At 37.4% G+C, this 14355-nt stretch overlaps 1 protein-coding gene across 6 annotated transcripts in view; it reads right to left on the reverse strand.

Moving 5' to 3' along the window:
* Positions 1 to 14355, reverse strand: part of LOC120766250 (polypyrimidine tract-binding protein 1) — a 420921-nt gene that overhangs the window by 94671 nt on the left and 311895 nt on the right. For all 6 annotated transcript variants that reach the window (XM_040091635.1, XM_040091634.1, XM_040091637.1 and 3 more), the window contains one exon: positions 2079 to 2199. In XM_040091635.1, coding sequence (XP_039947569.1) covers positions 2079 to 2199 — 121 coding nt within the window. The remainder of the gene's footprint in view (positions 1 to 2078; positions 2200 to 14355) is intronic.

Raw genomic sequence — 14355 nt, forward strand, 5'->3', positions numbered from 1 at the left:
GATGATGAAAGCTCTTTGTAGGGAATAATCATCTTCTTTATTAGCGTAGACACCGCTTACGCGATTATAGCTTGCATAATCAGGAGGGTTCCGATTATTTAAGGGGGTATTTTAGTCTAGAAATTTGAAAAAAAAATCTAACTTTTTTTCATAAGTCGATAATTCGATATTCAAAAATATCTCCCAAAAAAGAGTTTTCGAAATTCAAACTATTTCTATGATAGACGTTTTAGTCTCGTGGCAAGTGAAAATACGGAATATTTTACAGTACTACTACGATAAAGGCAAAAATGCATCTCAAGCCGTCAACAAAATTTGTGCAGTTTATGGATCCGATACAGTTTCCATTTCTACCGCACAACGATGGTTTCAACGTTTTCGTTCTGGTGTAGAGGTGGTCGAAGATGCGCCACGCTCCGGAAGGCCTGTCGTCGAAAATTGCGATAAAATCGCTGAATTGGTCGAAAGAGACCGGCATAGTAGCAGCCGTAGCATCGGTCAAGAGCTGGGCATGAGTCGTCAAAAATTCATTTCAATTTCAATAAAAAAAAATAAAAAAATTCAATAAAAATATCGCAAGACTTTTTTGACAACCCATTATCTCATGAAACATGGCAAGAACATTCTTTAAGTTTCTTTTTTTACATGAAGCAATAAAGAATAAAAAGTTGAAATTCGCTATATTTTTAAAAATTTTTACTTTTACTTTTGAGTAGGCACCATTTTATGAAAATTTTGGATTTTTGTGCACTCTTCAAATAAAAAAAATAAAAAGAACAAATGATAATACATTTATAGTAAAAATATCAAATGCTTTTTGTTAACAATTGCCATAAAACGCTCGAAATTCGGGCCTCTTAAAAATTGAAAACTTAATTTTTTTATTTTGACTAGAAAATTGGGATTATTTTTTAATAACAGGTCAAGGTAAGAATAAATATTATAAATAAAAAATACAGTATGCCTGTGACATCGGAAGGTAAGATTCCACCAAATTTCATAAAGGAAAACAAATTTTTATACAAGATAAAAACTAAAAAACCGCAAAAATTTGGTTATTTGAATTTTTCACATAAATTTTGAGGTTATGTGAAAAAAGTCTATATATAAAAGTTATATCTTTCGTTTCCGATCGACTTCAGTTCACTATGAATTTAGTTTTATTTTTTTCAAAAATTATTTATCCTGTTCTATATGTAAGTTTGTATATTTTCAAAGCCATGAAAAAATATATTTTTTATTATTTTTCTTTGGGAATGTCCATGATGCTCTAGGAAAGCCTCCTAAATAAAAAATAATTTAGCGTCCAACCAATTTTTGTCCGTCAATATGATCTGTTCTAAATCAAGGAAAAATCTGTTCTGATCAAACAAAATCCGATTTTTTAGCCCTTCACATGAGGCCTTAGGTATTCTTATCTGAACAATATGCTCGGAGATTGTAGCAGATTCTGGAGAAAAATTTCATGAACATACTTATCTTGTCAGATATAAAAGTTGTCAGTAAATAACATAGTAAGAAGAAGAAATTGCTGTACAATCGAGCATTGACCTCACCTTAAAAACTGATCGTAGCATTTTTTTCTAAAGCAATTATTTTCTAAATTTCTAATATTTTTTTAATTTAATACTTAAAAAAACTATTTTTCCTCTCTCATTCCGGTAAATTTATTTCGCAATATCCCCTAAATTTGCTAAACGGTAAACAGCGCGCAAGTGCACTTTGCACTTCCAATAAGAGTAGCTGCTGCAAGTGCGGCAGCAAGGCTAATTGTACGCACGTGCAATAGTAAAAAAAAACAACAAAAACGTTATAAAAAGTCTTAGCAGCTACCAAGTTAATGCAAAGCAACAAGAAACGCGCGCCAAGTAGTTAAAGAAACTCTCGAACTATTACACAGTTAATGCGGCTGGTAAGAGGGGAAAAGGGCGTGAGAGCGGCGGCAATTTAAGCCACCCATTAACCGGCGTGTTATTATTGCAGGTGAGTAATAGTTATTAAAAGCAGTGCTTAAATAAAAATAGTAGCCAGCGAATTAGCGCATAGCATAAACGGTAATAATGTAATGCAAAACTTACCAACTCCACCAAGGACGGTGCTTGGCTCCAATTTGGCTTTCTTTGTGGCTAAATCCTGATTATTATTGTCAGAAGCGGGCGCCATAACTGCTGCTTGACTTAAAAGTTCGTCGCTTCCTCGCTGTTGTAATTGTGGTGATTGTTGTTGTTGGTGGTGTTTTGTTGTTTTTTGTTTTACAAAGTGGCAGCGGCACGAGCACGGAAATGGAAAGAAACAGAGACAACAAGAGAGCGCAATAAGTATTTGTGTAATGAGTATAAAAACAGATTTGCTGAGCTTAAAAATATATGTGTGTGTATATATGCTTACAAAAGAATTATATAAACGTATACCGTTAGGTGTGTTTAAACGTAAATATTTGATATTTATATGTAAGTGAGTAAATAAATTACGCAGATGTTTTTGCTTTGAGCTAATATTAAGAGAGTAAGTGAATAGGAGATTAAAAGTGCCGGAGTAGTAAGTTGGTTCGCAGTGAACGTGGCAAGCGAGCCGGTAGCGACGCGGCTAAAAGGCATAAGTAAATAGTGCGCTGGGAGCAGCGGAAAACGTACTTTGCTAAAACAAATAGAATGAAGGAAATTACAGTTTGGCTCTGAGTGGTGAAAAAGCGGTGTTGGCAAGTGCTACGTGGGTAGGGGCTGCTTGAGCAGCAGATTTATACGAAATGGCAACGGAAACGAAAGTATTAGCCATTACAGTTGTATTGTCGTCCATAGCGGCATGGTGAGAGAGAGTGGAAAACATAACATATTTAAGGGGAACACAACAACATTAAGGCACTTTAAAGAAATGTGGCTGGAAAGGCGGGCATCGGTGCATATGCTACAGTTTTTTTACTCAAACTGGCAGTAAAAAGCGGTAATGATGGTGTTTAGTAGCAATTACAACTCTGTGAGTGAGTTTGTAAATGAAAATAGTAAAAATGTGCCTTACTTGAGTAAGTTCGATTTTGCCATGCAACAAGTTTTGAAAAAACTAAATTTCAGTATTTTAGCTTTACTTAACATTAGCTTTTTCTACGCGAGCAAAATTTTAACTTCAATTTGGTGAAGATATATGATAAGTAGACGAATTTAATATGGCAAAATGATTATAAAAAGTAGCTAGCTTGTGGGTGCCAATAGTCGAAAAAGTCTTTTCGTATTTTGTCAATTTCAACTAACGTTGGAAAAGTCGATGAAATTATGGAGAATATTGACCAGAAGCATCACATAAGCAGCCATGACAACGCTAAGGAACTTAGCATTCATCATCAAATGGTTTTGAACCATTTAAAACAGTTTGGCTCCAAAAAAAAGCTCGGTGTTTGGGTACCACACGAATTGTCTGTGAAAAATTTAATGGACCGAATTAACATCTGGGATTCTTTGCTGAACGTAACGAGTGGTAACAGGAGACGAAAAGTGGATCAAATACGACAATAATGTGCGAGAAAAATCATGGTTCAAGCGTGATGAAGCCCAACAAATGGTCGCAAAGCCAGGATTGACGTCTCGAAGGGTTATGCTGAGTGTTTGGTGTGATTGGAAAGGACTCATCCACTATGAGCTGTTCCAGCCAGCCAGCCAGCTGGTCGAACGATTGATTCTACATTTTACTCTCAACATATGATGAGATTGTATCCAGCAAACGAAAAAATGGCCAGAACTGATCAATAGAAAGGGCTTCGTCTTCCATAAGGACAACGCTAGATGGCACACATCTTTAATGACTCAGCAAAAACTGGGAGAGCTTGGCTGGGAGGTTTTGATGCATCCACCATATAGCCCTGATCTTGCATCATCGGACTAATATTTGTTTCGGTCAATGCAGAATTATATTAATGGAGTAAAGTTGATTCAAGAGTACAAAAATTGTACCTATTTTGGTAAAAATCAAGCGAAGTCGGCGTAATTTAACACACTATAAGACCCCTTTGTACAAATCGTAACAAAATTAGATGAAAATCTAGCGCCCAAAATCACAACTTTGTTACATTTCGATTAAGCGAAACCAAAAACACGTTTAGACGCATACCTGTGCACCACCACGAGTATACACACACATACATTCAGATACTACAGCTTGTTTGCCTCCACGCTTACGTCGCTTTATTAGCATTCAGACGCGCGCGCTTTCGCCACTAAATCAACACACAATGGAAATCAAGTCAATAAGCAAATACGGACATACGCGTGGCCAAATACACACGCACACACACATAGAAAGAACTCAACAGCCAGCACTCACCATGCACCACACACCCGCCAGTGTACTGAGTGGCAGTATCGTAGCGAAAGTCGACGAATAAACAAACAACAAAAGCCGCAAATTGAAAAGGGTAATTTTGTGTGAAGTACTTTTTCACGTCATTTTCTCCTCAATGTGTTTTTTCGACTTTCAGAACGTTCAGCTGTCTATCTGTCTATCTATATGCGCATAAACAATTTATGTATGTATGTATGTATGTGTGTGGTGTGGCAAGTAGAGCGCGCTCACTCTACGCGCCACAGCTGCCAATACCACAGTGCGGCTTCGGTTGATTCACATCGCCTTGTCGGGCGCCCACGCCTTAAAGCATGCTACACTAGTGGCGAAATTCAGCATTGGATGGGGCAAATGGGCAGAAATTCGTGCAGCGCCTCACTGCCAGCGTTGTGGCATGCGAGTTAGGAGGTTTGCTGCTTGACTGGTTGGTTGACTTTATGCGACAAAAAGCAATGACTGGATAGACGCTCGTCCGATCAAAGGTGGCATGACGAAAAAAACAACAACTGTGAGGATGCAAAAAAGCGTGTAATTTGAGTGTTAATAAAATGGCAGATAAAAACTACAAAAAGGAAAGGATGTACGACGTACGGCAAGCAAAAATGAGAATAAACGAAAGAGCAGAGGCGGAAAGAATTCAACTGGTTGGCGTCTAATGAGCCATGCTTGACCAGTTGGCGTTTAAGTTTCGTTGAGAAATTTGTTAAACCAATTGGAAATGCGGCAGATTAAACAGTTGAACATGATTAAAAATTTTTGTGTGGAAAAATTAGAGAGAAAAGTACGAATATTTGCTGTGACAGCTGCCACGCCACATATACCACCACTGAGCAAATGGTACCAGCTCTACACTACTTTGCGCCATGGTATACCACCACCCGCGCTATTTAGTATGTACGCGCAGCGGAAATGGCAGGCTAAGTGCTAGCTTAAGCCTACAAAGCACAAGCATGCCGCTAATCAAATATTTAAGACACTTTCAGACATATTAAATGTACATTTTATGTTGGTCATGGCGGCGCAGCACATACTGTGCTTGAGTACGGCTGTAGCAGCAGAAAAAAGCTTAAGTCTTTGCGACTTAGCAGCTAAATATACTTTCATTGGACGTTTCCGCTTGCATATCTGCCCATGTGTGTATGAGAAGAAGGCGCCGGCAGTGTCTACACTTTAATATTTGTTTAATTGCATGCAACCCAAATTGCCCGGCCCACTGCCTGCAGCTACTTGAAGTCGCAAACTGGGTTATGCTGCATGAAGACGCGCCTACCGTGCAGCCGAACGCTTTCACTTACGTCAGCCAGTTGGCACTCAGCGCACAGCACACACACGAATGCATATAAAAATCACATGAAAACATACACACCTACACCTATAAGTGTGTGTGTGTGTGAAATATGCACGACTTGCGCAAATATGAAAGTAGTTGCCTACTTTTAGGCATACAGCACTAAGTGCTCTTCGGCTATGACTAGCTAAAAACTGCAACTAATTTCGCGCACTCAACGAAGTATAACGGTAAATGGTAAAAACTTGGCCACTGCAGTGCAATAAACTTGGAAATAACTGTGAAAGTGAGCTATGTAGGCGTGCGACGAGCTACGCCTAAAACATGACACATATTTTGGCTGGTAAAATATTTTGGGAGCAGGAAAGGGTGCGACGCTGCCAAACTTTGCTTTTAGGGCAGGCAAATACCAACCCAGACTTTCTCATTAAATTTGCGCTTTAAATTGCAATTTCCATTATAACTTTAAACACTGTTTTGTAAAAATAATTTTGCATTGTATTATCTCAACTTTCACTATTATCTGTTTTTATATAGATATGCGCCTCCTTTTCCCTTTCTGCCTCGCACTTGTTGCTTTTTGTGCCTGCTTGCGCTTCGCAAACTCGACAAGCTGGCTTCATGTTCGCAACTCGGACATATTTTTCGCCTAATGAGTACAACCGAGTACATCTGAGTTTTACTGTTACATTTACCTCTACACTCGCTTTTATGCTTGTTAATTTTTTTTTTTTACTCCCTGCCACAGCGCGTTGTTAAGTTCTGCTTGTACGCTGGCAGGCAATATGTCAGCGCGCCTGATAGTATGCAACGTACCGTAAGCTTGAGGGTGTAGCAAAAACACGCGCAGCGAGATAGAGTTTAGAAAAAGGTTTGTTTGGCATGTGGAAAAGTTGAGAAAGTGGTTTGCGCTTCCTTGAAAAAGTACACATTAAGTTTTTGTTGCTCTCCGCACACACACAAAAACCACGAAAGTACTTGATTAGAGTAGTCGCTACACGGCGCAGGTGAGTCAAGCAACAGCAGCAAAAACGAGCGCATACAAAAGTCAGCGGTAGATTAGAAAAATATGAGAAACTCATAAAACAACACGAAAAAATCAACACAAATAAGCTGAAAAGTTGAAAACACGGCAAGTGCGGAAAATTCCACTCAAAAACTGTAAAATAAAAACAATTTGCTTGCGCTGCGACTCACGGTCGAGCAGCCAAGGTTGAGTCACTGTACAAAACAAAAACAAGCAATAAAAGGATGTTGCGCGTGTGGGTGCGGCGAACGGCGAGCGGAAGGCGGGAAATAGTAGAAACTGCAGACACATGTTTAAAGTGGCCCGAAAGTATGCTTTAAATTTGTGAAGTGACCACAGCGCAACCGGCGCGCAACTAGCCAGCGGATGAACGGATGAAAACAAAGTTGCGCAATGCCCCAGAGTGTCGCAACATGTGCACGAAATGCAGCGCAATTGAGGAACTGGCCACCGCCTGCGCGCCACGTTGCAACATTGCACTGAGTGTATGTGTGGGTGAGTGCTTTCAGTCACACGAATGAGCAAACTCATTCGCAAGCAATTTATCGCAGCTGCTCGGCGCAAAGGCAACAACCACCACCAGCGAATACGAAAAAAGAAAATTAAAGTTAACTATGCAACAACAGCAACAAAAGCAGATAGTGCAGCAGTCATGTGACTGTGTGTGCGCCCGCAGATGTTGGCGCTGTGTGCGCGATTGTTAGTGCGGTTCGTTGGCTTCACAAGTGAGTTGTTGGTTTGTCACACACACACACACAGCTGCACACATACATCAGCATTTCTGTCGAGTTGAGTCGAGCCTGCATTTTTCTCCCACATTTGCGCTTTGAAGTGCACAGTCGAGCACCATCAGCGCCGCAGTGTTGTACGTGCATATAGCTATGTGTGTGGCCTGCACGTTGACACACACACCAACCCAACACCATCACCACATAACGGCCGCATTCGCATGCATTTATGACAGCGTATGAATATTAAAATCGAATATGTTGCTGTCGATTAAAGGCTTTTCGTCAGCGCAACACAACAGCAACAGCAACCACTGCAAGCCAGTAGACGAACGACAAGTCGCCGCCGCTTGCGTCGGTGCCTACAAAGCGCTTGAGCACACATGATATGTGTAAAAATCTGTTTGCCTGTATCGCAGGCAGTTGTTTGGATAAAAATATATACTTTTTCCTTTGCGGATATGAGTCAACATTTCCGTTACTTTGCACATACATTATCTGTGGCGCGCTGCTGCATTTACCCCCCTTGTCAGCCGATTGCTTTTCGCTTTTTCGTTTAATTGTTTTTGCTTTGCTGTGTGCTTGTTGGCTGGCAGCGCATTGCCGAGCGATGAGTGACGTTGATAAGTCAACAGCACTTTTTGCCATTGTTGTTGTTGTTGCTGTTTTTTTAATACACTGCAATATATGGGCTGTGTTGTTGGCGTGATGTGGCTAAAAAGCGCTATTTGTATGAAAATTATTCTTAGCGGGCTTGTGAAATTGATTATGGATGGCGATAGCGTGCGCTTTGTGGCCATTTTTTGTATTGAAAACTTTGCAAAATATTGAAATTTTTCGAAACAAATATTTTGCATACAGTAAGTTGGTCGATACATGAAATAAAATTTTAAAAATTTTTTCGCTTTAGCGGAAAGAGAGATGTAAAACCTGGACAGTAGTAAAGACGTGTGGCAACATTGTCAAAATTATTTTTGCGAAGCTGAAAATAATAAATATTTCGATAAGAAAAGTTGTTTGACAAAAGAAAAAAATTATGGATTTTAAGCCTTGTGTGCTCTAATAGTTAGTCTTATAGTCTTAACATTGCGGAAGTTGATATGTTAGCATACGAGCCGCTGTAAAATTTAGTTATATTAAAACCTTTTTTTAAGTATTTCCGCATTTTTCAATACATAAAATCTAGTTACAGCATTTAATGTACTTTAATAATTGACGAATCCCCATAAAAAAAGTTCTGGATTCGCTTGATACCGCGGCTCATCTCACGGAAGACCTCCGAAAATAGTTGCCTGGCGGTGAAGATAGATATTTTTGCTTACAATTACCAAAAATTTAAAATTATTACTACAAAAGTGTATGCTTGCTGCTGATTGAAGTAATATAAAAAAAAAATTATCGTTTTAACAAAAACATGGTTCCTCACCCCTCCCCAAAAAAAGTCGTCTCTGTCAAAGCATCAGATTGGCTTAAAAATCGAAAATATTGGTCAAAGTTCATTTTTTCGGTTGTTACCTCACAAATATAGCTAAGAAGTTCTTGTGAAAATTCCAAGTCGATCGGCCCGGCTGACTCTCATCGACTCTGAGAATAACGTTGCGTTAAAAACGCGTTTGGAGTTTTGGCAGCCGATTTGAACGCTCAGAGCCATCCGTACATGCAACTAGTCAAGTCAACGTAAAAAAAAAACAGGTTTGAAGTTCTAGTGGTATCTGGCTCACCCATGGGTTATGTTAATAGGCAAAAATGTCAAAGTTAAAATAAATGCATATTTGTTTTTTAAGTCCGTAAAGGCTTATTGGCATTAAATTAACAAAAAAAAAAATAATTTTTAATTTTTTAATTCCTTTAAGTGCCACATATTAAAAATTTTAAATTTAATTAAAAATTCTTTAAGAAAATCTTTGCTTATTTTTTCCAGTTTACCATCTAAGGTTACCTGCCGCTTCAAATATATCAAATTTCCAGCCTGACCAGAAGAAACTTAATACATTTTTAATTATCACCACAATCTATGTGCTCCTAGAACACACAATTAAAGCCATTTTAAGTGTACGTGCTGGCCGAATAAGTGCATTAAAATGTTGCAAGCGATTTAGTGCTAAATAAATGTCAACGATATGCACATTAAACTAAGTCAATTAAATCGATCAAAATGTGTGGGAAATTGATGTGAATGCTTAAATGCATCTAATAGCCAATTTAAAACGGCAAACAAGCACAATCACAAGCACACAGACTCCCACACATACACCCACAGCTTACGGCAGCAATAATTCATGGCATTTCGTGCACAAAGAACTCAACTTATACGCAAAAACATGTTTGCTTGAAAGTATGTATGCGTGTGTGTGTGTATGCACTTCAAATGAACCGAGCTCGGGCACGCTGCCTATTGGTTTCCAATTTCAATTTTTGTCTAATAATCAAAAAATTCTATGAACCCTTGAAAATGAGGAACTTTTGTGAATTCCCTGCTGCAGATGTCGAGCGAAAGCCACCGGAAGGCATACGCAGCCAGCTGGGGATGAGCAGACACACAGAGAAATATAAAATGCACACACACACGTACACAGAAATATAAATACACTCAGCCTCATGCACCCAAGAGGCACGCGTACGTGTGCGGCATGTGTTGTGGCAGCAAATAGAAACCGAAAATGTCGATGTCAAATCATTTGCAGTTGCAAGTTATCTTATGTGCAACATTATTGTTGCTGTTGCTGTAGTGGTGCGCATGTTGCACATTTGCCGTTGCTGCTGGTGTTGATGGCTCGTTAAAAACTTAATAAATTGCTGTCAACATGCTGCCAATTGAATTATCAACCAGCCAACCACACTGGCTAATAGAGCAAAACAACAAAAACAACACCACAGTTGAGTATGCTGTGTAAGGTAAAAAGAGAAAGAGAGAGAGAGGGAAAACATTTCCAAAAATTGCGTGCGAATTACAAATTGAAATTGATAAAATTGTCGGCGGCAAGCCAGACACACACAAGCATGCAAACATGCAAATACACACCCATACAAACATGCATGCATGTCTATGTTTATGCATGCAGACAGGCTAGTTTACTAATTTGTCGCTTTTAGATTATGCTGATAATTCATTTAGGCAAGTTGGCAAGGCCGACGCTTCAATTCCGGGCGGCCGGCTGAAGGAGCCATAATGCTGGGCAAAAACAGTTGCTGGATATCCAAAAATTCAAGCGTTGGCTTAAATATTAAATTGTAGACAACAGCAACAAATGTTGAAGTGAACACAGTTAACTCAAGCGAAACGAAAGAGCGCAAAGCAAAGTGTAGCGAAGTGAAGTGAAGTCATTTCACATTCGCATTTTAATGTTGCAAATAAATCGCAAAAATTACATCAAATATTTAAAAGCATTCAAGCGCACATTCTAAAAAGCTTGCTTGCACACACACATACATATAATAAGGAAAGTGAAAATATTGCAGAGAATCATGCAATGACATTGTGGCGTCGGCGAAATGGTTACGAGGGCACGCGCTTAAGCGTTGGTATATAAAATGCTGACGGAGCAGCTTTAGGGTGGCACTCAAATGCAGATAAATTTTCTCCCAAAATATGCTTAGATTTAGCTATAATACTCTTCACAAATACAACATTTTTCAATACAAAAATTTGATGTCGATAGGTCAGTTTGTATTGCAGCTATATGTTATAGTAGTCCGATCTATAAAATATGTTCGGAGATTGTAGCGCTGTCTTAAACAATAATCCATACCAACTTTCTTGTAGATATATTGACAAAAAAAAAGTTGTCTATACAAAAACTTGATTTCTATCGTTCAGTTTGTATGGCAGCTTTATGTTATAGTGGTCCGATATGAGCAATTTCTTCGCTGATTGTACTGATGCCTTGGATAATAATCCATGCCTAATTTCGTGAAGATAGCTTGTCAAATAAAAAAGTTTTCCATACAAGCACTTGATTTCGATTGTTCACTTTGTATGGCAGCTATATGCTATAGTGATCCAATGTTGATGGACTCAACAAGTGAGCAGCGTCTTGAGTTGAAAAGAACGTGTGCAAAATTTCAGAGCGATATCTCAACTAGACTAGGACTAATTCACGTATATAACAGACAGATGGGTAGACGGATGAACATGGCTAAATCGACTCAGCTCGTCAGGCTTATCATTTATATGGTTATTTCCATTTTTTTATTGGTATAAGACTTCAAAATTTCGTTAACAAAAATACTTAACAACCGCCCTAATATATTTAATAGTTGAGAGCTAAATAAAACCAACCGTAGAATAGCGAAGGTCCTTTCGCTGCGCAGCCTGAGACAGGCGACTGAGTTTATTGTGGCCGCATATTTACTTTTAGACTAACAAATAAAAACAAACGCTGCTGCTGTAGGTGTATTTATAAGTCTGTATGTGTCTATGAACAACTGCATGAATAAGTGAAAATACAGAAAAGTGGAAGTCAAACAGATGAACACACGCTTAGTTGAAATATCACAGCCAAACAGACAATTACGACCAAGCAAGGCAGCACTGACAGCGCGAGCACACAAGCAACAGACAGTTGGTGCGACGGCCAAAGCCAACAGGCGTCAGCTGAAACCAAAAAGGTGAGCGCCCATGCGTATGCAACGAAATATACAAAGCAAATGTAGCGAATGTCAAACGAACACACACACGCACACAAACAAACCAACGAATTTTGAATATACTGACGAAGCGGATAGAGGATATTTGGCAAAGCGAAAGGGTTGCGCCAATCAGGCGGAGCGCGGCGCAGCGACAGAGCAGAGAGCTAGCTACACGAGCGCAAAGGCGACAGCACAAAGACACAGTAACAAAAAAAAAAATAAATAAATGTAGATTTGCCCGCACGACTGGGCAAATAACAATATAGAGGCAGGGTCAGAGCGACTAGCGGCAGTGGAGGCGCGCTGTAAAAGCTGAACGGACAGACAGACAGGTAACAGACGTAGCAATTTGAACTTGATATTCTAATGCCAAAATATCAACGAAACAAACACGAAAAATACACACGACGAAAGAAACGAATGACTAACGGCAGACAACAAAGCAACAGCAGAGGTGGTGGCTCCGCACCACCACCCACCACGGTGCAAGTGCCGAGCAGATGCGGGTGATTTGCATAAAAAATTTCAATTGCTGAGGGCAAAGGTGGGGAGCTCGCTCATATGAACCTGCATAATAATAACGGTGCACAAAAAATGTAACCCACCCACACAGGCATACATGTGCATACAAGTATATGCGAAACAACACAGCTAATGGCAGAGTTGCTACACTGACTACAATTATAGCTGAAATGTGCGTTTGTGTGTGTGAGACTTGCCTCCTCAGTCAGGTAGCAACAAAGGTCAGCAAATGTGTGGGCCGTTGCCGAGAGCATTAGTAGACATTTGAGATTTGGCAATGTGAATTTTGAATGACTGCAGCAAAAGGAGCTTAAAGCTTTCTAGCCGGCATTGTTACAAGCCAGGAGTGCATGCGAAAATATACAAGAAAACAATACACATGTATGAATAACACACACCCCCATATACACGGCATACTGTTGTAAGTAATTCGAGGAAGGATGAAAATAAAGGAAACCATTGCATGTTCGGGGCATTAAACTTTCCGACAATGTGAAGATGTGAATAGGAAATTGGGATTAACACTTAAGTGCCATTCGGACTGCAATCGACTTGAGCTTCGACTCTGAACCGGAATTAAACAAAAAACAATAAATTCGTGTAAGAAATTTAATAATGTTGGGAAACGGAGGAAAAGAGCGAAAGCAAAAGATCAAATGAATTTGGATAGGAAAGAAAGGTTAAATAAAATAATTTTTTTTTAATAAAGTATCTTTTTTTTTAATAAAATATTTTTTTTTTAATAAAGCATTCTTTTTTTTAATAAAATATTTTTTTTTATAGTATTTTGCAGTAAAGTATATAGTAAGTATCTCTTTTTTTAATAAATTATTATTTTTTGTTGTAATACAAATTTAAAGTAAATAACTTAAACATATTTTTTTAGTAAATAATATATTTTTCTAAGAAAGAAACGTAAACAAACTATTTTTTTTTTTCAAATAAATTATATTTCATTCTAATACAAAATTTATAAATAATAATTTAAAAAAGTTAAAAAAATAGGAAAAAAAATTTTAAATAAAAATTTATTTATTTGGCCTAAAAGTTGTTAAAATTAATTTGAAAATTTTAATATAATAAATTTATTTACAAAAGCAGTGTTATAATAAATAAAATAACAAAAAGTATTTTCTGATAACTCTAATAAAATAATATGCACTAACGAAACAGAAAAATTAAGAAACAAAATAAAAAACAAAAAACTGAAAAAATACATTAAAAATAAAATGAAAGCAAAAAGCGAGTTAAAAAATATTTGCATGGAAAGAATATGAAAAATAAAATTACAAATATCCAAAATTAATTTTAATTAAAAAACTATTTAAAACAATGAAAAATAATATTACAAATATTTTAAAACATAAAAACCTATAAAAACGAATTAAATAAAAAATAAATATTAAAAAAAAATTATTTTATTTTAAATTGAGAAAGCAAAAAAAAAATATTTGAAAACAGGCGAGAAAAAAAACTAAAACAAAAAAAAACATTATAATTATAAAAAATAAATTTCAAATAAAGGAAGTTTTGTAAAATTTGGACAACTTATTTCTTAAAAAAATATCTTGTAATAAACAAAATTAAAAATAAATTAGTTTGGGTTATGTAAAAGATAAAATGTGGAATAATTATATAAAATAAATCTAACATAAAATGAAACAAAAAACAATAATTAACTAACAGTAAATAAAATACAGGAAGAAGATAAGCCAACAGCACTCATTTCCCAGCTAAGCTATACTTACATAACAAAAATAAAAAAGATCAAGCAGTATTAAGCTTAATAAAGCAAAAAAAAAAAGCAGCTCATAAAACCTAACGTTCAAAGT

The sequence above is a fragment of the Bactrocera tryoni genome, chromosome 1 (assembly GCF_016617805.1).
Source record: "Bactrocera tryoni isolate S06 chromosome 1, CSIRO_BtryS06_freeze2, whole genome shotgun sequence".
Classification (NCBI taxonomy): Eukaryota; Metazoa; Arthropoda; class Insecta; order Diptera; family Tephritidae; genus Bactrocera; species Bactrocera tryoni.